We start from the raw sequence: 25,000 nt of genomic DNA, 5'->3' as shown, positions 1-25,000 counted from the left end.
AAAAAAAGGCATACCACGATGTTTCGGGCCGACTTGGACTTCGGTCCACTACCGAAATGTCGTCCTAAGTTCCTATCTCCTATGTACGGGTTATTTGTATAATATGACCGGCTAATAGCGCCTCCATAACAAACTTCAGGATATTACCAAGCTGCTCGTGCCTCAATGGTAGGACCTTCCTATCACAACCGAAAGATCCGGGTTGTATCCTGGGGCGGGTAGAGAGGATGGCCACATTTCCTTATACCTACTGTCTGTTGTCGCCTAGCAGTAAATAGGTACCTGGGGTGTTGGGGGGTCTTGTGGGTGGCATCCTGAAGAAGAGAACATAAAGACAGTAATGGAAATCAGCCTCACTAATTGATTTTCTTGGATTGGTCTAAGTTGCTTATCCACCCAGGGTAATAATCCGAATAAATTCTTTTTTCGGTCTTTATTGTAAAATTTATTTGGATATTCCGAGGTTGCTATCACATAATGTGAGATATTGTTATCACATAATGTTAGAAATTATCACATGTAGGAGATTATCACATAATGTTAGAAATTGTTCTCACAATGTTAGGGATTGTTATCACAATGTTAGGGATTGTTATCACAATGTTAGGGATTGTTATCACAATGTTAGGGATTGTTATCACAATGTTAGGGATTGTTATCACAATGTTAGGGATTGTTATCACAATGTTAGGGATTGTTATCACAAGTGTTAGGATTGTTATCACAATGTTAGGATTGCTTATCACAATGTTAGGGATTGTTATCACAATGTTAGGGATTGTTATCACAATGTTAGGGATTGTTATCACAATGTTAGGGATTGTTATCACAATGTTAGGGATTGTTATCACAATGTTAGGGATTGTTATCACAATGTTAGGGATTGTTATCACAATGTTAGGGATTGTTATCACAATGTTAGGGATTGTTATCACAATGTTGGGGATTGTTATCACAATGTTTGGGATTGTTATCACAATGTTTGGGATTGTTATCACAATGTTAGGGATTGTTATCACAATGTTGGGGATTGTTATCACAATGTTAGAATTTGGGTTATCTTGCAATGTTAGGGATTGTTATCACAATGTTAGGGATTGTTATCACAATGTTAGGTATTGTTATCACAATGTTAGGGATTGTTATCACAATGTTAGAGATTGTTATCACAATGTTAGGGATTGTTATCACAATGTTAGAGATTGTTATCACAATGTTAGAGATTGTTATCACAATGTTAGGTATTGTTATCACAATGTTAGAGATTGTTATCACAATGTTAAGTATTGTTATCACAATGTTAGAGATTGTTATCACAATGTTAGAGATTGTTATCACATAATGTTAGGCATCACACAGTGTTAGGGATCACATAATGTTAGGGATCACATAATGTTAGGGATCACATAATGTTAGGGATCACATAATGTTAGGGATCACATAATGTTAGGGATCACATAATGTTAGGGATCACATAATGTTAGGGATCACATAATGTTAGGGATCACATAATGTTAGGTAGTTATCACATACAGGTATTAAAGAAGACACATACAAATGATTCACTTGTCCGGTACAAGAATATTTTATCTTACAAATTAGGCTGCAGCAGCAGTGGCAATTATCCAGATTAGTTCATTTCCAACCTGTATCAACTTTATTTATTACTCTTGTTTAATGATAAAGCAAGAATACTAATTATAATTATTATTATCATTGTTGTTACAAAGGCCTAGCTAACTGGCCTCATTTTTCACAACGAAATTCTCAATTTTCATGCATTTCCTACAAACTCTATTATTACAATATTCTTATTATATTCTCATTACAATATTCTTATTATATTCTCATTACAATATTCTTATTATATTCTCATTACAATATTCTTATTATATTCTCATTACAATATTCTTATTATATTCTCATTACAATATACTTATACTGATTCTCAAGGTTACAAAACGACTTTAACAATGTTCTTATATATTTTATATTGTGTTTCTCATCTTTACATTTCTCAATACAATATTATTATGCAATAAATTCTCAAACAGGCGATCTTAACAATGGAGAACAAGCCACATGGGTATCGAAGTCCTTAGCTGTAGATCTTTCACATTCTCGTGCGTCGTCAGGAGCTATGCAGTGTTGCAAGATTGCAATATGTGGTTTGTTCTGCAGGATATTGTTGTATTTTGTTATGTGGTTTTCGTTATTACAGAATTTATCGTTGTATTTTCATTGTTTTTGACACTTCTAGTGTTTAAACGAGATGCGTATGTATAGGCAGATGTGCTATGATACATGTTTATACATGTATACGTGTCACCGGAGGCTCCTTGATGCTGTTGAAGGCTTCTTGATCCAAGGGACCGGATCTATCCTCTCCTTGGATCGAACCTGAATGTCTTCAGTTCCCCCAGGCGCTACATAATCCCTATGGATTTAGCGGTTTCCCGATGGCAATAAAAATAATAAATGTATACCTATGTATATATGTATACATACAAACATGTACATATTTGATAACAGTCACAGTGCACATAGAGGCTATATACATAGCTGTTAATACACAGTTCTGCAGTATAGATGATCTTGTTACACACACACACACACACACACACACACACACACACACACACACACGAGGAGAGGTTAAGGGAAATCAACCTGACGACACTGGAGGACAGGAGAGATAGGGGGGACATGATAACGACATACAAAATACTGAGAGGAATTGACAAGGTGGACAAAGACAGGATGTTCCAGAGATTGGACACAGTAACAAGGGGACACAGTTGGAAGCTGAAGACACAGATGAATCACAGGGATGTTAGGAAGTATTTCTTCAGCCACAGAGTAGTCAGTAAGTGGAATAGTTTGGGAAGCGATGTAGTGGAGGCAGGATCCATACATAGCTTTAAGCAGAGGTATGATAAAGCTCACGGCTCAGGGAGAGTGACCTAGTAGCGATCAGTGAAGAGGCGGGGCCAGGAGCTCGGACTCGACCCCCGCAACCTCAACTAGGTGAGTACAACTAGGTGAGTACACACACACACACACACACACACACACACACACACACACACACACACACACACACACACACACACACACACACACACACACACACACACACCAGGCAGGGATAACAGGGAAGGCACTACAATGGATCAGGGAATACTTGTCAGGAAGACAGCAGCGAGTCATGGTACGTGGCGAGGTGTCAGAGTGGGCACCTGTGACCAGCGGGGTCCCAGAGGGGTCAGTCCTAGGACCAGTGCTGTTTCTGGTATTTGTGAACGACATGACTGAAGGAATAGACTCTGAGGTGTCCCTGTTTGCAGATGACGTGAAGTTGATGAGAAGAATTCACTCGATCGAAGACCAGGCAGAACTACAAAGGGATCTGGACAGGCTGCAGACCTGGTCCAGCAATTGGCTCCTGGAGTTCAACCCCACCAAGTGCAAAGTCATGAAGATTGGGGAAGGGCAAAGAAGACCGCAGACAAAGTACAGTCTAGGGGGGCGACGGTTGGTCGTTGAGTCAACGGTACACTGGTTACTGGTAACTGGTTACTACTACTGAGACAGAGACTACAAACCTCACTCAAGGAAAAAGATCTTAAGGTGAATATAACACCAGGCACATCTCCTGAAGCGCACATCAACCAAATAACTGCTGCAGCATATGGGCGCCTGGCAAACCTCAGAACAGCATTCCGACATCTTAATAAGGAATCATTCAGGACCCTGTACACCGTGTACGTTAGGCCCATATTGGAGTATGCGGCACCAGTTTGGAACCCACACCTAGCCAAGCACGTGAAGAAACTAGAGAAAGTGCAAAGGTTTGCAACAAGACTAGTCCCAGAGCTAAGAGGCATGTCCTACGAGGAGAGGTTAAGGGAAATCAACCTGACGACACTGGAAGACAGGAGAGATGGGGGGGACATGATAACGACATACTAAATACTGAGAGGAATTGACAAGGTGGACAAAGACAGGATGTTCCAGAGATTGGACACAGTAACAAGGGGACACAGTTGGAAGCTGAAGACACAGATGAATCACAGGGATGTTAGGAAGTATTTCTTCAGCCACAGAGTAGTCAGGAAGTGGAACAGTCTGGGAAGTTGAACATCAAAATGGTATACAATACCGACAGGTTGTTAGGTAAGACACATATGCAACAGTTAGACATCTTTATTCCGAAACGTTTCGCCTACACAGTAGGCTTCTTCAGTCGAATACAGAAAGTAGGCAGGATCGTCTTCACATCTCTACTGCTCCTGCCTACTTTCTGTATTCGACTGAAGAAGCCTACTGTGTAGGCGAAACGTTTCGGAATAAAGATGTCTAACTGTTGCATATGTGTCTTACCTAACAGTCTGGGAAGTGTTGTAGTGAAGGCAGGATCTATACATAGCTTTAAGGAGAGGTAAGATCAAGCTCACGGAGCGGGTAGAGTGACTGAGTAGCGGCCAGTGAAGAGGCGGGGCCAGGAGCTGAGACTCAACCCCTGCAACCACAATAGGTGAGTACAACTACTTGAATACACACATACGCACACAACTGTAATGTACATAGCCCATATACACAGCTGTAAAACACACAGCGCATGTGTACATAAAAAATTAATACACGCATTAAAAGTGTGTTGCAAGGATCCTTGTCATGGTTGAAGAAGTAAGTTATGATAGATGTTGTAGGTGACCCGGAGGCTCCTTTCTACCCGGGGCGCCACGAGGTGTAAACAAAGATGGCGAGGTTTCCACAAGGGTCTTGCTGACCCACTTTTTTTTTTTTCCTCTCGTGTTATGAGTGAGAAATGTTTAATAACACGTAGGGAAAATAGAGATTTATTAGTACGACGAAAGAGATTTGGAATTTCTCCTTTGTAGAAATTTAAGGCCAAGAAAACAGCGCAAAAGTGTTTGCAATAGAGTTAATGAGGTTGGCTTGGTTGTATGCAATAATCACGAACGAACGAGAAAAGATGCAAAATAACCACAGGGGGAGTTGAGCGATAGCTCTAGGCTTTCGTGTTGCCATCAACACGTCAAGATCTTGCAATATTGCAGAATATAGAGTAAGAAATCAAGGCAGATTCAGTCAGGGGAAGAGATCCAGTAATTCCCCCTGAATAAATCCGCTTGGATTTCTTACTCTATTTTCTGCAACATTTCAAGCTCCTGATGATGTGTTGATTGCAACACGAAAGGCCTAGAGATATCATTCAACTTCCCCTGTGGTTATTTTTATATAGTAAGTAGTATATATAACAGGAGTCCTCAGGTTATACTTCAAATTCATTTAACTTTGGTATTGGCAGTTATGTTGTGGGAATCAGTTCTGGTGTAAATATCACAGAATGGACCTAGCAGTAACAGCCTGGTTGATCAGGCCCTGATCCACCGGGAGGCCTGGTCGTGGACCGGGCCACGGAGGCGTTGATCCCCGGAATACCCTCCAGGTAGACTCCAGGTCTCCAGGTACGAGGATAGACTGTAGACGCTAAACCTGAACTCCTTGGAAAGACGTAGAATTAGGGAGATATGATTGAAGTGTACAAATGGAAAACGGGAATCGATAAGAGGGATATGAATAGCGCTTTGAAAATATCAATCCAAAATGAGGCTTGTAGTAATAGATTCAGGTAGGAAAATTAGATTTAGAAAGGATATTAGGAAGTACTGGTTTAGCAATATATGGATCAGCGGACTAAACTCCTAAATAGCGTTATTGAGACAGGAACTTGACGTTGGGCAGTACATAGGAGAGTGCAGGCGTGTGTGAGTTAGACCTACCCAGCATGTGCCAATAGGCCTATTGCCGTTTCTTTATTCTTGTGGTTTTATGCTTAAAAAAAGACATTATTGGTAGAACTTTTCACATATTCATATACCCTTGATGAGTTTTGAGATTTTTCGTACTCTTGGAGCCCGGCCATAGGCCAGGCCCGTCTGGTGCTAGCCTGGTCAGTCAGCCTGCTGGTGGTTCGCTGACCCACATATCCATCACAGCCTGTTAGGTTAGACACATATGCAACAGTTAGACAACTTTATTCCGAAACGTTTCGCCTACACAGTAGGCTTCTTCAGTCGAATATAGAAAGTATGCAGGAACAGTATACAACCTGTCGGTATTGTATACCATTTTGATGTCCATCACAGCCTGGTTGATCCGGCACCTGGTGGAGGTACTTTATCAAGTACTTAATAAAATCTCATGTAGGTCTGGTTTTGCAGGTTCTCTTGTGATCTGTGCTGTACTCCAGCAGCTGAGTGATCACCGGCCAGTGTAACAACCTAGTCTGGCTGTGTGTTTTATACGGTGTGATTGTTTCTAGCCTCACCCGTGTTTTACCTGATGTGATTGTTAGGTAAGACACATATACAACAGTTAGGTATCTTTATTTCGAAACGTTTCGCCTACACAGTAGGCTTCTTCAGTCGAGTACAGAAAAGTTGATAGAAGCAGAAGATACTTGAAGACGATGTAATCAGTCCATCACCCTTAAAGTTTTGAGGTGGTCAGTCCCTCAGTCTGGAGAAGAGCATTGTTCCATAGTATGAAACAATATGTTTCATACCATGGAACAATGTTCAACATGATGTGATTGTTTAATTGTGAGTGTGGAGGGAGTGTACAGCGTACGATTGTATAAGTGTGAATGTGGAGGAGGTTGTGTACAGCGTTTGATTGTTTAATTATGGATGTGCACAACGTGTTGTACAAGAATGGTATACAATACCGACAAGATGAAATTGAGACACATGTGCAACATCTGGGTATCTTTATTGTAGACGTTTCGCCATCCAACCTAGTCAGGTCAGGTCACATTGACTTAAGAACATAAGAAGAACATAAGAACGAAGGAACACTGCAGAAGGCCTACTGGCCCATGCGAGGCAGGTCCAAGTCTCCTACCGGCTTAAGCCAATGCACCCAACCTAGTCAGGTCAGGTCACATTGACTTAAGGGAGGAACACGGCAACCGACCTGGTAGCACAAGCTATCAGGTCTAACTCACACCCACCCACATCTACTCATGTATTTATCTAACCTATTTTTAAAGCTACACAACGTTCTGGCCTCTATAACGGTACTTGGGAGTTTGTTCCACTCATCCACAACTCTATTACCAAACCAGTACTTTCCTATATCCTTCCTGAATCTGAATTTTTCCAACTTAAAACCATTGCTGCGAGTCCTGTCTAGGCTAGATATTTTCAGCACACTATTTACATCCCCTTTATTTATTCCTGTCTTCCATTTATACACCTCAATCATATCCCCCCTAATTCTACGTCTTTCTAGAGGGTGCAGATTCAGGGCCCTTAGTCTATCCTCATCCTCATAGGGAAGGTTTCTGATACATGGGATCAACTTTGTCATCCTCCTTTGTACATTTTCCAGAGCATTTATATCCATTCTGTAATACGGTGACCAAAACTGTGCAGCATAATCTAAATGAGGCCTAACCAAGGATGTATAGAGTTCAAGAACAACCTGAGGACTCCTATTATTTATGCTTCTTGATATGAAGCCAAGGATTCTATTAGCTTTATTGCGAACACTAGTGATTGAGTAATCATGAGTGGAGGTAGTGTAGAGCGTGTGATTGAGGTATCATGGGCGTGGAGGTAGTGTAGAGCGTGTGATTGAGGTATCATGGGCGTGGAGGTAGTGTAGAGCGTGTGATTGAGGTATCATGGGCGTGGAGGTAGTGTAGAGCGTGTGATTGAGGTATCATGGGCGTGGAGGTAGTGTAGAGCGTGTGATTGAGGTATCATGGGCGTGGAGGTAGTGTAGAGCGTGTGATTGAGGTATCATGGGCGTGGAGGTAGTGTAGAGCGTGTGATTGAGGTATCATGGGCGTGGAGGTAGTGTAGAGCGTGTGATTGAGGTATCATGGGCGTGGAGGTAGGCTGGACAACTTCGGGAGTCAGGTTACTGGAACAACAAGCGTCATTATGTCTGGTTTGGGCTTCTGTTTTCCCCTCTTGAGCGCCCTCAGCAGTGCCATGATGCTGGTGAAGTGTCCTTGATACAAGAAATTGGAACTGTCCTCTCCTTCCTTGAATCTCCATAACTCGCTGTAGACGCATTTGAGTACATAAAAGTGTATTCGCCGAGGTCTTGAAACCTGTGAAAGACACAAGAGTTCTTAACTCCTGTTTCTAAGTTATTATTTTAACTTTTATCACTAATTGAGAGTCAGCACAGCTGTAGTGTCATAGTAGCTGTTTGTATGCTGAGCGAGACGTTCCCAGGGCAAGCATATAAGAACATAAGAATGTAGGAACACTGAAGAAGGCCTACTGGCCCATACGAGGCAGGTCCTTATCAAAACGACCTCTACCTAAAGCTACCCACGCATCTACAACTCTGTTAGAAAACCAGTACTTACCTATGTCCTTTCTAAATCTAAATTTATCCAACTTATATCCATTATTCCTGGTTCTTACCTGGTTCGACACCCTCAGTACTTTATTAATGTCTCCCTTGTTTATGCCCGTCATCCACTTATACACTTCAATGATATCTCCCCTCATTCTACGCCTCTCCAGAGAGTGGAGATTTAAGGCTTTAAGTCTATCTTCATACGGGAGGTTCCTTACACAGTAAATCATTTTAGTCATTCTTTTCTGTATGTTCTCTAATGAGTCTATATCCATCCTGTAGTAAGGGGACCAAAACTGAGCAGCATAATCTAAATGAGGCCTCACTAGTGATGTATAGAGCTGTAAAATAACTTTTGGACTTCTGTTACTTATACTTCTTGAGATAAATCCAAGTAATCTGTTGGCCTTGTTGCGCACACTAAGGCACTGCTGTCTTGGCTTTAGATTTCTGCTTACCATGACTCCCAAGTCTTTTTCACATTCTGTATGACCAAGCTCTACTTCACCTAGATTATAGCTTCGAGGGTTATTTTCATTACCAAGGGCAAGTACCTTACACTTATCCACATTGAACTTCATCTGCCATTTTTCAGACCAAGACATTAATTTGTCCAAATCGTCCTGGAGTTCATTGATATCCTCCTCAGAGTGAATTATACGGCCTATCTTTGTATCATCAGCAAACTTACTCATGTCACTCGTAATCCCTTCATCAAGGTCATTAATGTAAATTATGAACAAGAGAGGGCCTAAAACTGATCCTTGTGGAACGCCACTAGTGACTAATCCCCATTCAGATTTCACTCCATTAATGGTAACTCTCTGCTTTCTATTGGTAAGCCATGCCTCAATCCATGCTAGAACTTTACCTCCTATACCATGAGCTGCCACTTTTCTTAAGAGTCTCTTGTGAGGTACTCTGTCGAAGGCTTTACTAAAATCCAAATAAACAATATCATATTCCTTATCACTGTCAACTGCCTCAAATGTTCTATTGAAGAACGTCAGTAAGTTTGTCAGGCAGGAACGACCTCTCGTGAATCCATGCTGAGATTCATTTATCAAGTTATGCTCTTCAAGGTGACTTCTGATAATGTCAGCTATAGAAATAAATGGTATAAAATACCGACACAATGGAAATATAAACACATATGCAGTATAATGTGATCCTTTATTGACTACGTTTCGCCCACACAGTGGCTTCATCAGTCCAATACAAAGTAGAAGTGGGTAAGGAGAGTAGAAGTTTGAGGTAATCAGTCCCTCAACCTGGATTCGATGTGTTCAGACTGAACACATCGAATCCAGGTTGAGGGACTGATTACCTCAAACTTCTACTCTCCTTACCAACTTCTACTTTGTATTGGACTGATGAAGCCACTGTGTGGGCGAAACGTAGTCAATAAAGGATCACATTATACTGCATATGTGTTTATATTTCCAATGTCAGCTATAATTGATTCTAATAACTTGCCCACTATAGATGTCAGGCTTATTGGACGGTAATTTGAAGGAGTGGACTTATCCCTTGATTTGAATATAGGAACCACATTAGCCATCTTCCACAACTCTGGCACAACACCGGTAAGGATGGACGCATTGAATACACTCGTTAATGGCTGACTAAGCTCCATCTTGCATTCCTTAAGTACCCTGGAAAACAACTTATCGGGTCCCGGGGACTTATTTTGTTTCAGTTTGTCTATCTGTTTAATAACCATGTCCCTCGTGACAGTAATATTAGTTAACTTAAATTCATCAGGAACTAAATAATTGTTAATTACCGGAATCTCATTTACATCTTCTTGTGTAAAAACTGACAAAAAATAGTCATTAAATAAGGAACACATTTCCAGTTCATTATCCGTCAGCTGTCCATTCCCAGTTTTCAGAGGTCCTACTTTTTCCTTCACCTTCGTCCTATACACTTGAAAGAACCCCTTTGGATTAGTCTTTGATTCATTAGCAACTCTAATTTCATAGTCACGTTTAGCCTTTCTAATCGCCTTTTTTACTTCTCTTTTAAGCTGAACATATTGGTCAGTAAGGTTAACCTCTCCTCTTCTGATGCGCCTATAAATTCCCCTTTTCTCCCCTAATAGATGTTTTAGCCTCCTGTTAACCCATTTGGGATCGTTATTATTAGACCTAATTTCTCTCTGGGGAATGTATGTACTCTGGGCACGGTGTACATTATTAAGAAAACAATCATAAAAGCAGATCCCTTCATAATCATAAGTATGATCATCGCCAATAAAATCATTAGCTAGATAACCCCAATCAAGATTAGACAGATGTTCCCTAAGTCCACTATAATCGGCAGAACGAAAATCAGGGATTTTTACTGTATTATCATTATTCTTGCATTCCCAATTAATGCTAAAAGTGATGGATTTGTGATCACTTGCGCCAAGCTCTTCAGTGATCTCCAGATTATTCACGAGTGTTTCCTTATTTGACAAGACTAGGTCTAGCAAATTATTACCCCTGGTAGGCTCTGTTACGCTCTGCTTCAAAAAACAGTCCTGAACTGTTTCCATAATAGTCACTGGACTCTAGATTACCTGTCAAAGAATTCCAGTCAATTTGACTAAAGTTAAAGTCCCCTACTATGACTATGTTATTGTGTCTAGAAGCCCTAACAATTTCGTCCCAAAGAAGTCTCCCTCTATCGTGATCCAAGCCTGGAGGTCGGTATATTACACCTAGAATTAGTTTTTCTTGACCCTCCACGAACTCTACCCAAACAGACTCTGTTACTGCTCCATCTATTTTTATACCTGTTTTTATGCAACAATTAATATTTTCTCGAACATATAATGCAACTCCTCCCCCCTTCCCATTAGATCTATCCACATTGAACAACTTAAATTCCTGAATATTACACTCAGCAGTCATATCCCGACTCTTTAAATCATACCTATTGAGACAGACTACCACTGAACACGCGGGTTCTAAGAGAGCCTAGGTTTTAATACCGTCACTCAACGCCGTTGTAAATTAAACCTTGTTATTATGCTGTAACGTTGGTTTCTTGACGCATAGATTATACACGAGTTCTGAAAGTTATTCTCACAGCTTGTCTGTAAATCCATAAGTAGAGAAGCCGATGCTACGCTCTGTTAGAAGAGGCTTGTACGGACGCCAATGTTCAGTACAGGTAGAGTGTTTGACTCAATGGAAGGATCCGGGTTCAATCTTGGGGGAGAAGGATGCATGGGCAGCAAGCCTCCTAACACAAACACTTCAGTGGAAATTAGCCGCACTGCTGGACTTTCCTGGGTTATCCTAGGTTATTAGTTTCTCGTTTCTATCTTCCACCACCACCATTATCATCGTTATCAACTCTGGTGGTTTGATTTCAAGTAAACTACACACGCCAGATTTTCTCACGGCAAGTTTTGTGATTAGTTACTAAGGAAAGTTAGTGCGGACGCAGGTGTTGCTGAAGACAAGAGACACACACAATAACTGCCACCACAGGTGTTGCTGAAGACGAGGGAGACACACACACACAATAACTGTCACCACAGGTGTTGCTGAAGACAAGACAGATGGACACAATAACTGTCTCCACTTGAGTAGTGATCTGTTAGGGATCAACCAGACAGGGCGAAGTATGCGCGCGTCTGGCTGGTGACGCCCCTCATACTATTATTATTATTAATTATTATTAATTATCATCCATGCACGTTATTCAATACTATTTGATATTCTTTTACATTATTTTAACCCGGCAGAGCTGCTGAAGGGACTGGAGGGCTGGGAGAGAGCCTTTTTCTATTTTAAACTCGACTATTTAGATTGCATTAGAGGTCTCTGAACTGTGGTTAGTATTACTTGGGAGTCATTTCCGGAGGTCAACACCCCGGCAGCCCGGTCCCAGACCAAGTCTCCTGGCTGCTGGTTTGATAAACTTGTTAGTGTCCGCCGCTTGCAGTCCAACATATGCATCATAGCCCGGCTAATCAGGAACTGTTTTTGAGGAATCTGTCGAGTTTCACCTTGAAGATAGTTAAGAGTTTGTTGGTGATCCTTATGTATGAAAGAAAGGTGTTGAAGACCCCTTACACTTACTGAGTTCTCTCTGTGTGCTCATCGCTCCTCTGCTTCTCCTTGGAGGTATCCTGCACAGTCTGCCTACCATCTTGTGTTTATAATTAGTAATTTCAGTTATCAGGTTTGGTACCAATCCCTTCTGGATCTTCCAAGTGTAGATTATGATGTATCTTTCTCGCCTACTTTCTACGGTGTACAGTTCAAGGGACTTCAAGCACTCTCAGTAATTTAGGTGTTTGATTAAGTTTGTACGAATTGTCAACTTTCTCTGTGCATTCTCCAGCTCAGCAATTTCTCTTGTTTTGAAGGAGGTCGTTAATACACATCAAAACTCCAGACTAGTGAGAATGACCCGGATAGTCATCATTGACTTGGAATCTTTTGTTTTGAAGGTTCTGGATATAGAACCTATCATTTTCTTGTTGTTGTAATAACACTCTTGTGCTCCTTGAAATCTGACATTATCACTCCCAGGTCTCTCACATGACCAAAAGCTTCACTTAGTGGGTCATCACAATAGGACCTACGTTGGGACATGTTTTCTCATTTTTTTTCTAAGTAGACAGCGTCACACTCTATACTAGCTCCGTAGGGCTTATGCAGCTCCTGGGGAATGGCAGACCATCAAGAGTCGATCCAAGGAAAGGGAGAGTAGCGCCAATTTATTGAGGGATGGGCATAAGTGCCTATCCCTCGAAAGAGTATATATGCACAGCAAATAGGTATGTAGACAGCAACAGGTCAGTTAGGGGCTAAACTGTTGTCATGTGATGTTAAATGTTTTGCACTCTGACAGGCTAACTGTTTTTTTTTCTTTCTGTCTCATGACTACGTAAGATGACAGGTAACTCTTACAAAATTCTACTTATATCCGTGAGTGTTTCGTAGTGCTGTAGTTCTTGTGGGTGTAATATTTTCTTTCTGGTCCAGGGAGCTTGGTCTGAGACCAGCTCGCTGGGGCGATGGTCCCCGGACCACTAACATTTAGGTATGATAGGGACATTGAGGAGTGAGAATTGGAGAGGGAGGCCAGGTGCTGATGTTTTAACCCCCATAAACACAAGGTGGGAAGAGAGAGAGAGAGAGAGAGAGAGAGAGAGAGAGAGAGAGAGAGAGAGAGAGAGAGAGAGAGAGAGAGAGAGAGAGAGAGAGAACACACACACACACACACACACACACACACACACACACACATCCACTGAAACTGGGCAACTGCCTGAGGTATGGAAGACGGCATATGTAGTCCCCATTTTTAAGAAAAGAGACAGACATGAGGCACTGAACTACAGACCAGTGTCACTGACGTGTATAGTATGCAAAGTCATTGAGAAGATTATCAGAAGGAGAGTGGTGGAGCACCTAGAACAGAACAAGCTTATGAACGACAACCAGCATGGATTCAGGGAAGAAAAGTCCTGTGTCACAAACCTACTGGAGTTTTATGACAAGGTAATGGATGTAAGACACGAGAGAGAAGGGTGGAGTGATTGCATTTTCTTAGACTGCAAGAAGGCCTTCGACACAGTTCCTCACAAGAGATTAGTGCAGAAGCTAGATGATCAGGCACGCATAACAGGAAAAGCAATACAATGGATCAGAGAATACCTGACAGGGAGGCAACAACGAGTCATGGTACGTGACGAATTGTCAGAGTGGGCGCCTGTGACGAGCGGGGTTCCACAAGGGTCAGTCCTTGAACCAGTGTTGTTTTTGGTATGAGTGACATGACGGAAGGGATAGACTCAGAGGTGTCCTTGTTTGCAGATGATGTGAAGTTAATGAGGAGAATTAAATCGGATGAGAATCAGATAGGACTACACAGAGACCTGGACAGGCTGCAAACCTGGTCCAGCAACTGGCTCCTTGAATTTAACCCTGCGAAATGCAGCCATGAAGATCGGGGAAGGGCAAAGAAGACCTCGGACAGAGTACAGGCTAGGTGGCCAAAGACTGCAAACCTCACTCAAGGAAAAGGATCTTGGGGTGAATATAATACCGAGCATGTCTCCTGAGGCGCACATCAACCAGATAACTGCTGCAGCATATGGGCGTCTGGCAAATCTGAGAATAGCGTTCCGATACCTCAGTAAGGAATCGTTCAATACTGTGTACACCGTGTACGTCAGGACCATACTGGAGTATGCAGCACCAGTTTGGAACCCACACCTGGTCAAGCACGACAAGAAATTAGAGAAAGTGCAAAGGTTTGCAACAAGACTAGTTCCAGAGCTAAGGGGAATGCCCTACGAAGAAAAATTAAGGGAAGTCGGGCTGACGACACTGGAGAACAAGAGGGTTGGGGAAGACATGAGAACGATGTACAAAATACTGCGAGGAATTAACAGGGTGGACAGGAACAGGGTGTTCTAGAGATGGGACACAGAAACAAGGGGTCACAATTGGAAGTTCTGGACTCAGATGAATCAAAGAGATGTTAGGAAGTATTTCTTTAGTCATAGAATTGTCAGGAAGTGAAATAGTCTGGCAAGTGAGGTGGTGGAGGCAGGAACCATACATAGATTTAAGACGAGGTATGATAAAGCTCATGGAGCAGGGAGAGAGAGGACCCAGTAACGATCAGTGAAGACGCGGGGCCAGGAGCTATGAATCGACCGCTGCAACCACAAATAGGTGAGTGCACACACACTAAATAGATAACCTCCCCTTCTGCCACCATTGAGCTACGTGGCTCCGTCTGAGAAGTCGTGGCGATGTTAAAAATAGTGCGGAATGGCGGGAACCTCTTGTTTACAAACACACCATACGTCACTGATCAAGTGTGACGTCATCAGTGACGTTGCACATAAGCACAACGTGATTGGTCGAGCTGCTCCAAAAACACGTCTCGTCATAAGCATGCCACTATGTGATTGGTTGAAGTGCATATAAACTCATCAGTGACGTCACGCCTAAGACGCGTTCCGAGTCTGTTGCACTAATCTACAACTCTATTGCTAAACCACGCCTTCCTATATCATTTCTAAATAAAAAATGATCCAACTTGGCTAGATTTTTTTAGCACTTATTATAAATCTTTATTAATTCTACAGCCTTCCAGTGTGTACGTTGTTTACAGTGCACAGTGAAACGTTTACAGTGTATAGTGCAACCGTTTATAGTGCACAGCGAGACACGTTTTTTGTTGTATACAGTAAAAAGGTTTTATACTGAAGTGTATAATGTACAGTGTTTATAGTGAGCAGTGAAAATTTTGATTATATTGACCAATAGATACAGTGACCAATAAACAGTGACGTGATGGCGTTATTTACTGTTGGTTGATGACCTGGTGTTACTGTTCGTTGATGACCTCCTGGTGTTACTGTTGGTTGATGACCTGGTGTTACTGTTGGTTGATGACCTGGTGTTACTGTTGGTTGATGGCCTGGTGTTACTGTTGGTTGATGACCTGGTGTTACTGTTCGTTGATGACCTCCTTATGTTACTGTTGGTTGATGACCTCCTGGTGTTACTGTTGGTTGATGACCTGGTGTTACTGTTGGTTGATGACCTGGTGTTACTGTTGGTTGATGACCTCCTGGTGTTACTGTTGGTTGATGACCTCCTGGTGTTACTGTTGGTTGATGACCTGGTGTTACTGTTGGTTGATGACCTGGTGTTACTGTTGGTTGATGACCTGGTGTTACTGTTGGTTGATGACCTCCTGGTGTTACTGTTGGTTGATGACCTGGTGTTACTGTTGGTTGATGACCTCCTGGTGTTACTGTTGGTTGATGACCTCCTGGTGTTACTGTTGGTTGATGACCTGGTGTTACTGTTGGTTGATGACCTCCTGGTGTTACTGTTGGTTGATGACCTCCTGGTGTTACTGTTGGTTGATGACCTCCTGGTGTTACTGTTGGTTGATGACCTGGTGTTACTGTTGGTTGATGACCTGGTGTTACTGTTGGTTGATGACCTCCTGGTGTTAATGTTGGTTGATGACCTCCTGGTGTTACTGTTGGTTGATGACCTGGTGTTACTGTTGGTTGATGACCTGGTGTTACTGTTGGTTGATGACCTCCTGGTGTTACTGTTGGTTGATGACCTGGTGTTACCGTTGGTTGATGACCTGGTGTTACTGTTGGTTGATGACCTCCTGGTGTTACTGTTGGTTGATGACCTCCTGGTGTTACTGTTGGTTGATGACCTGGCGTTACCGTTGGTTGATGACCTGGTGTTACTGTTGGTTGATGACCTGGTGTTACTGTTGGTTGATGACCTCCTGGTGTTACTGTTGGTTGATGACCTCCTGGTGTTACTGTTGGTTGATGACCTCCTGGTGTTACTGTTGGTTGATGACCTGGTGTTACTGTTGGTTGATAACCTGGTGTTACTGTTGGTTGATGACCTGGTGTTACTGTTGGTTGATGACCTGGTGTTACTGTTGGTTGATGACCTGGTGTTACTGTTGGTTGATGACCTCCTGGTGTTACTGTTGGTTGATGACCTCCTGGTGTTACTGTTGGTTGATGACCTCCTGGTGTTATTGTTGGTTGATGACCTGGTGTTACTGTTGGTTGATGACCTAGTGTTACTGTTGGTTGATGACCTGGTGTTACTGTTGGTTGATGACCTGGTGTTACTGTTGGTTGATGACCTCCTGGTGTTACTGTTGGTTGATGACCTGGTGTTACTGTTGGTTGATGACCTCCTGGTGTCACTACTGGTTGATGACCTCCTGGTGTTACTCACTGCTGGTTGATGACCTCCTGGTGTTACTGCTGGTTGATGATCTCCTGGTGTCACTACTGGTTGATGACCTCTTGGTGTCACTACTGGTTGATGACCTCCTGGTGTCACTGCTGGTTGATGACCTCCTGGTGTCACTGCTGGTTGATGACCTCCTGGTGTCACTGCTGGTTGATGACCTCCTGGTGTCACTGCTGGTTGATGACCTCCTGGTGTCACTGCTGGTTGATGACCTCCTGCTGTCACTGCTGGTTGATGACCTCCTGGTGTCACTGCTGGTTGATGACCTCCTGGTGTCACTGCTGGTTGATGACCTCCTGGTGTCACTGCTGGTTGATGACCTCCTGGTGTCACTGCTGGTTGATGACCTCCTGGTGTCACTGCTGGTTGATGACCTCCTGGTGTCACTGCTGGTTGATGACCTCCTGGTGTCACTGCTGGTTGATGACCTCCTGGTGTCACTGCTGGTTGATGACCTCCTGGTGTCACTGCTGGTTGATGACCTGCTGTCACTGCTGGTTGATGACCTCCTGGTGTCACTGCTGGTTGATGACCTCCTGGTGTCACTGCTGGTTGATGACCTCCTGGTGTCACTGCTGGTTGATGACCTCCTGGTGTTATTCGCAGTAAGTTGAAGGGTACCAAGACTCTTAAGACACAGTACTCAAACATCTTGAAGCTACGAAACCTTTCTGTTGTTGAAAGTTAAATTATTGGAGACTTACCGAAGAAAAATACTGTTCAACCCCCCCCCATCATTAGGAAGGGGCGAAACGTCTCTCACTACACCCAGGTGTTGTACAAGTGTCTTATTTGTCAGCTTTCCTCTCTCTTGTTTGGTCGTATGAACCCTGTGTATGATCTCATGTGTATAATGATAATAATAATAATAATAATAATAATAATAATAATAATCGTCTTTGCTTGCCCCACAGACTCTTCAGATATCGTGGACTGCAAGTTGAAGTTGATCCTGGGGTTGATATGGACTTTGATCCTCAACTATTCCATCTCAATGCCCATGTGGGATGGTGAGGAACAGGTGGCGCCGGGAGAGAAAGGACCTTCACCCAAACAGAGGTCAGTTATTACACTTGTTCATAGTTTCCTGTTTGTGCAGTAAGATCACAGTAAACAGGTGATATCACAGTATACAAAACAACCACTGTGATACAAAAATAGTGAACTTCCAACTGCTTTCGCGATTTTTCACATTATCAAGGACCTGTGAAACTAATTTAATAGCAGAAGGCTTCTAAGGCTAACCTGTTTGTTGATGATTAAGACACATGTGCGGCAGTTAGGTTTCTTTATTGGCACATAAGAAATGGTTATACCTAGAACTTTAATTTTTAAAGGGGTGGAGGGGTAAGCCAGCGGAAGGCCTCGGTCAGATGACCGAAAGCTCCAACGGTGGGTCATGATCTGACTAAGACTCGCGTCAGGAAACACTTGTCCTGTTTCCTGACAAATTTGACCTAACCTACACAGTAGACTTCTTCAGTCAGATACAGAGGCAGTAGTTGTAGTAGTGAGATAAAGATGATGTAATCAGTCCATCAACCTCGGGGGAAAAAGTATTTGAGATGGCCAGTTCCTCGGCCTGGAGAAGAGTTCACCTGGAACAATATCGTTCCAGACCGTGGAGCTGGACTCTCTTCCAGGCTGAGGGATCTACCGCCTCTTATTTCCAAGGTTGAAGGACTGATTACGTCATCTTCAACTCACTACTACACCTGCTGCCTCTGTATTTGACTGAAGAAGTCTACTGTGTGGGCGAGACGTTACAACAATAAAGATACCCAACTGTTGCACGTGTGTCTTAATCTTCAACTTGTCAGTATTTTATACCATTATCAACTTAACTCTTTATATTCACCTCTTTATTATTATTTGAGTGTGCAAGGAGCGAGCTCCAGCTCCTGGTTCCGCCTTCTCAGTTTTAGACTGGTTAGTAGTAGTGATCCCAGAAGAAAGAGGTTTTGAAAACAGGAGAATCTAGTGATGGTGGTCCCAAGAATACGAGGTTCTTGATTTGGGTAGTTTGCAGCGCAACATTCATCACGTTATCATCATGGGGGGCGCTAAACCCGTAGGGATTATACAGCGCCTGTGGAAAGAGGGAGCGGAAGGCATTGAGGCTTAATCCAGGGAATCGAAGCAGAGATACAATTCCCTAGATGGAGAGCCCACTCACCAGCGTCAAGGGACCTGCCTTGGACGGGGCAGGATTCAACAAGGGTTGGCCAGGCATCTCCAAGATTTTGTTCGATTTTGTTAAGGAATTGTAGGCTGCAGATTTTCTATGCGCTTTAATTTAGTGTTATCGGTTACCCCCAACCTTCACGTGGTCCCCACCTTCACGTGGTCCCCACCTTCACGTGGTCCTCACCTTCACGTGGTCCTCACCTTCACGTGGCCCCCACATTCACGTGGTCCCCACCTTCACGTGGTCCCCACCTTCACGTGGTCCCCACCTTCACGTGGTCCTCACCTTCACGTGGCCCCCACCTTCACGTGGTCCCCACCTTCACGTGGTCTCCACCTTCACGTGGTCCCCACCTTCACGTGGTCCCCACCTTCACGTGGTCCCCACCTTCACGTGGACCCTACCTTCACGTGGTCTTAAGACTCAGGTCTTGCCATGCTTGTACACAGGTCTTGTCATGCCGGGACACAGGTCCTGGCATGCTAGGACACAGTTCTTGTCATGCTGGGACACAGGTATTGCCATGCTAGGACACAGGTCTTGTCATGCCGGGACACAGGTCCTGGCATGCTAGGACACAAGTCTTGTCATCCTGGGACACAGGTCTTGCCATGCTAGGACACAGGTCTTGTCATGCCGGGACACAGGTCCTGGCATGCTAGGACACAGGTCTTGTCATGCTGGGACACAGGTCTTGCCATGCTAGGACACAGGTCTTGTCATGCTAGGACACAGGTCTTGCCATGCTTGTACACAGGTCTTGTCATGCTGGAACACAGGTCTTGCCATGCTTTTACACAGGTCTTGTCATACTGGGACACAGGTCTTGCCATGCTTGTACACAGGTCTTGTCATGCTGGGACACAGGTCTTGCCGTACTTGTAAACAGGTTTTGTCATGCTGGGACACAGGTCTTGCCATGCTTGTACACGGGTCTTGTCATGCTGGGACACAGGTCTTGTCATACAGGGACACAGGTCTTGTTATGCTGGGACACAGGTCTTATGCTGGGATACAGGTCATGCTGGGACACAGGTCTTGTCAATGCTAGGACACATGTCTTGTTATGCTGGGACACAGGTCTTGTCATGCTGGGATACAGGTCATGCTGGGACACAGGTCTTGTCAATGCTAGGACACATGTCTTGTTATGCTGGGACACAGGTCACGCTGGGACACAGGTCTTGCCGTGCTGGGACACAGGTCTTGCTGTGGCCCACCACAGTGCCGGCACCAATGAAGGGCCAGTGTTATGACAAAGACTCGTGTCAGATTCTCGCCCTGGTGAACAAACTAACAAGAAGTGTGTGTGGGTGGCTGTGATAGGGACTAGTGTCAGGGAGGTGAGGGAGAGGCGTTGGCCAGACTACCTAAGAAGGTAGTCAGGGTGGTTAGTAAACTGGGGTGTGGGTGGTTGGTAGTACTGGTGGGAGAATTAATAATAATAATAATAATAATAATAATAATAATAATAATAATAATAATAATAATAATAATAATAATAATATTTATTTTTACAAGTATATGTACAAGGTATACAGACCATAGCTGACATCAATGACATACTACTATATAGAAAGCCCCTTGTTACGCAGAGCATTTCGGGCAAATTAGGTCAGATTTGTCCCCAGGATGCGACCCATACCAGTTGGCTAACACCCAGGTACCTATTTTACTGCTAGGTAAACAGGGACAGCAGGTGTCTTAAGGAAACACGTCCTAATATTTCCACTCGTACCGGGGATCGAGCCACGAACCTCAGTGTGTTAGCTGAGTGCGCTACCAATCCAGCTACGGGTTGACGAGAAGGGTGATTCTTCGTGGTAATATTGGTTGATTGTTGTTGTTTTGGTGGTAGCGAGAGATAAGAGCCAGTTTTAAAACTGAGAAAATATCCTGAGGCTACAGTATAGATCCCTGACACTGTTCTCCACAGTAAGTTTAAATAATCTTCATAATTGTCTTCAACTTCCTCTCCAATTTGTGGGGTAGTTGTGGATTGTTGCAATCAGGGTGTTGTGGGGTAGTTGTGAATTGCTGCAGCCAGGGTGTTGTGGGGTAGTTGTGGATTGTTGCAACCAGGGTGTTGTGGGTAGTTGTGGATTGTTGCAATCAGGGTGTTGTGGGGTAGTTGTGAATTGCTGCAGCCAGGGTGTTGTGGGGTAGTTGTGGATTGTTGCAACCAGGGTGTTGTGGGTAGTTGTGGATTGTTGCAACCAGGGTGTTGTGGGGTAGTTGTGAATTGCTGCAGCCAGGGTGTTGTGGGTAGTTGTGGATCGTTGCAGCCAGGGTGTTGAGGGGTAGTTGTGGATTGTTGCAACCAGGGTGTTGTGGGTAGTTGTGGATTGTTGCAGCCAGGGTGTTGTGGGGTAGTTGTGGATTGCTGCAGCCAGGGTGTTGTGGGTAGTTGTGGATTGTTGCAGCCAGGGTGTTGTGGGGTAGTTGTGGATTGCTGCAGCCAGGGTGTTGTGGGGTAGTTGTGGATTGCTGCAGCCAGGGTGTTGTGGGTAGTTGTGGATTGTTGCAGACAGGGTGTTGTGGGGTAGTTATGGATTGCTGCAGCCAGGGTGTTGTGGGTAGTTGTGGATTGTTGCAGCCAGGGTGTTGTGGGGTAGTTGTGGATTGCTGCAGCCAGGGTGTTGTGGGTAGTTGTGGATTGTTGCAGACAGGGTGTTGTGGGGTAGTTGTGGATTGCTGCAGCCAGGGTGTTGTGGGTAGTTGTGCATTGCTGCAATCAGGGTGTTGTGGGGTAGTTGTGGATTGTTGCAGCCAGGGTGTTGTGGGGTAGTTGTGGATTGCTGCAGCCAGGGTGTTGTGGGTAGTTGTGGATTGTTGCAGACAGGGTGTTGTGGGGTAGGTGTGGATTGCTGCAGCCAGGGTGTTGTGAGTAGTTGTGCATTGCTGCAATCAGGGTGTTGTGGGGTAGTTGTGGATTGTTGCAGCCAGGGTGTTGTGGGGTAGTTGTGGATTGCTGCAGCCAGGGTGTTGTGGGTAGTTGTGGATTGTTGCAGACAGGGTGTTGTGGGGTAGTTGTGGATTGCTGCAGCCAGGGTGTTGTGGGTAGTTGTGCATTGCTGCAATCAGGGTGTTGTGGGGTAGTTGTGGATTGTTGCAGCCAGGGTGTTGTGGGGTAGTTGTGGATTGTTGCAGCCAGGGTGTTGTGGGGTAGTTGTGGATTGTTGCAATCAGGGTGTTGTGCGGTAGTTGTGGATTGTTGCAGCCAGGGTGTTGTGGGGTAGTTGTGGATTGTTGCAGCCAGGGTGTTGTGGGGTAGTTGTGAATTGTTGCAGCCAGGGTGTTGTGGGGTAGTTGTGGATTGTTGCAACCAGGGTGTTGTGGGGTAGTTGTGGATTGTTGCAGCCAGGGTGTTGTGGGGTAGTTGTGGATTGTTGCAGCCAGGGTGTTGTGGGGTAGTTGTGGATTGTTGCAGCCAGGGTGTTGTGGGGTAGTTGTGGATTGTTGCAGCCAGGGTGTTGTGGGGTAGTTGTGGATTGTTGCAGCCAGGGTGTTGTGGGGTAGTTGTGGATTGTTGCAGCCAGGGTGTTGTGGGGTAGTTGTGGATTGTTGCAACCAGGGTGTTGTGGGGTAGTTGTGGATTGTTGCAGCCAGGGTGTTGTGGGGTAGTTGTGGATTGTTGCAGCCAGGGTGTTGTGGGGTAGTTGTGGATTGTTGCAGCCAGGGTGTTGTGGGGTAGTTGTGGATTGTTGCAGCCAGGGTGTTGTGGGGTAGTTGTGGATTGTTGCAGCCAGGGTGTTGTGGGGTAGTTGTGGATTGTTGCAGCCAGGGTGTTGTGGGGTAGTTGTGGATTGTTGCAGCCAGGGTGTTGTGGGGTAGTTGTGGATTGTTGCAGCCAGGGTGTTGTGGGGTAGCTGTGGATTGTTGCAGCCAGGGTGTTGTGGGGTAGTTGTGGATTGTTGCAGCCAGGGTGTTGTGGGGTAGTTGTGGATTGTTGCAGCCAGGGTGTTGTGGGGTAGTTGTGGATTGTTGCAGCCAGGGTGTTGTGGGGTAGTTGTGGATTGTTGCAGCCAGGGTGTTGTGGGTTAGTTGTGGATTGTTGCAGGAAGGGTGTTGTGGGTTAGTTGTGGATTGTTGCAGCCAGGGTGTTGTGGGGTAGTTGTGGATTGTTGCAGCCAGGGTGTTGTGGGGTAGTTGTGGATTGTTGCAGCCAGGGTGTTGTGGGGTAGTTGTGGATTGTTGCAACCAGGGTGTTGTGGGGTAGTTGTGGATTGTTGCAGCCAGGGTGTTGTGGGGTAGTTGTGGATTGTTACAACCAGGGTGTTGTGGGGTAGTTGTGGATTGTTACAACCAGGTTGTTGTGGGGTAGTTGTGGATTGTTACAACCAGGGTGTTGTGGGGTAGTTGTGGATTGTTGCAACCAGGGTGTTGTGGGGTAGTTGTGGATTGTTACAACCAGGGTGTTGTGGGGTAGTTGTGGATTGTTACAACCAGGTTGTTGTGGGGTAGTTGTGGATTGTTACAACCAGGGTGTTGTGTTAGTTATTCTTCATTATGTAAATAAGAAAAACATCAAAAACCCGATAATTTGCTGGTGACACAAAATTAGGAAAGTGTTGCATCTGTGGTGTGTTTCAGGTGTTAGTTGAACACTGTAGACTAACAGATGTTAGTTGAACACTGTAGACTGACAGATGTTAGTTGAACACTGTAGACTGACAGATGTTAGTTGAACACTGTAGACTGACAGATGTTAGTTGAACACTGTAGACTGACAGATGTTAGTTGAACACTGTAGACTGACAGATGTTAGTTGAACACTGTAGACTGACAGATGTTTGTTGAACACTGTAGACTGACAGATGTTTGTTGAACACTGTAGACTGACAAATGTTAGTTGAACACTGTAGACTGACAGATGTTTGTTGAACACTGTAGACTAACAGATGTTAGTTGAGCACCGTAGACTGACAGATGTTTGTTGAACACTGTAGACTGACAGATGTTAGTTGAACACTGTAGACTAACAGATGTTAGCTGAACACTGTTGACTAACAGATGTTAATTGAACACTTATTGAACGTGAACAACAACTGTGTGGGGAAGCCCTATCTAGGTGGAAATAACGAAGCTAAGAGAATGCTAGGCTTCACTGCTAGGTTCAGGCAATATAACGAAGCTAACAGAATGGCAGGTTTCACTGCTAGGCTCACGCAATATAACGAAGCTAAGAGAATGCTAGGCTTCACTGCTAGGCTCACGCAATATAACGAAGCTAAGAGAATGCTAGGCTTCACTGCTAGGCTCACGCAATATAACGAAGCTAAGAGAATGCTAGGCTCACGCAATATAACGAAGCTAAGAGAATGCTAGGCTTCACTGCTAGGCTCACGCAATATAACGAAGCTAAGAGAATGCTAGGCTTCACTGCTAGGCTCACGCAATATAACGAAGCTAAGAGAATGCTAGGCTTCACTGCTAGGCTCAGGCAATATAACGAAGCTAAGAGAATGCTAGGCTTCACTGCTAGGCTCAGGCAATATAACGAAGCTAAGAGAATGCTAGGCTTCACTGCTAGGCTCACGCAATATAACGAAGCTAAGAGAATGCTAGGCGTCACTGCTAGGCTCAGGCAATATAACGAAGCTAAGAGAATGCTAGGCTTCACTGCTAG

At 44.2% G+C, this 25,000-nt stretch overlaps 1 protein-coding gene across 9 annotated transcripts in view; it reads left to right on the top strand.

Annotated features, from left to right (window-relative positions):
- Window positions 1-25,000, top strand: part of cher (filamin protein cher) — a 482,745-nt gene that overhangs the window by 129,594 nt on the left and 328,151 nt on the right. For all 9 annotated transcript variants that reach the window (XM_053771249.2, XM_053771248.2, XM_053771247.2 and 6 more), the window contains exon 2: window positions 18,098-18,242. In XM_053771249.2, coding sequence (XP_053627224.2) covers window positions 18,098-18,242 — 145 coding nt within the window. The remainder of the gene's footprint in view (window positions 1-18,097; window positions 18,243-25,000) is intronic.

The sequence above is a fragment of the Cherax quadricarinatus genome, chromosome 5 (genome assembly GCF_038502225.1).
Source record: "Cherax quadricarinatus isolate ZL_2023a chromosome 5, ASM3850222v1, whole genome shotgun sequence".
In the NCBI taxonomy this organism is placed as follows: domain Eukaryota; kingdom Metazoa; phylum Arthropoda; class Malacostraca; order Decapoda; family Parastacidae; genus Cherax; species Cherax quadricarinatus.
Note: the sequence above shows the minus strand (reverse complement) of the source record. Positions and strands in the feature narration are given on the sequence as shown.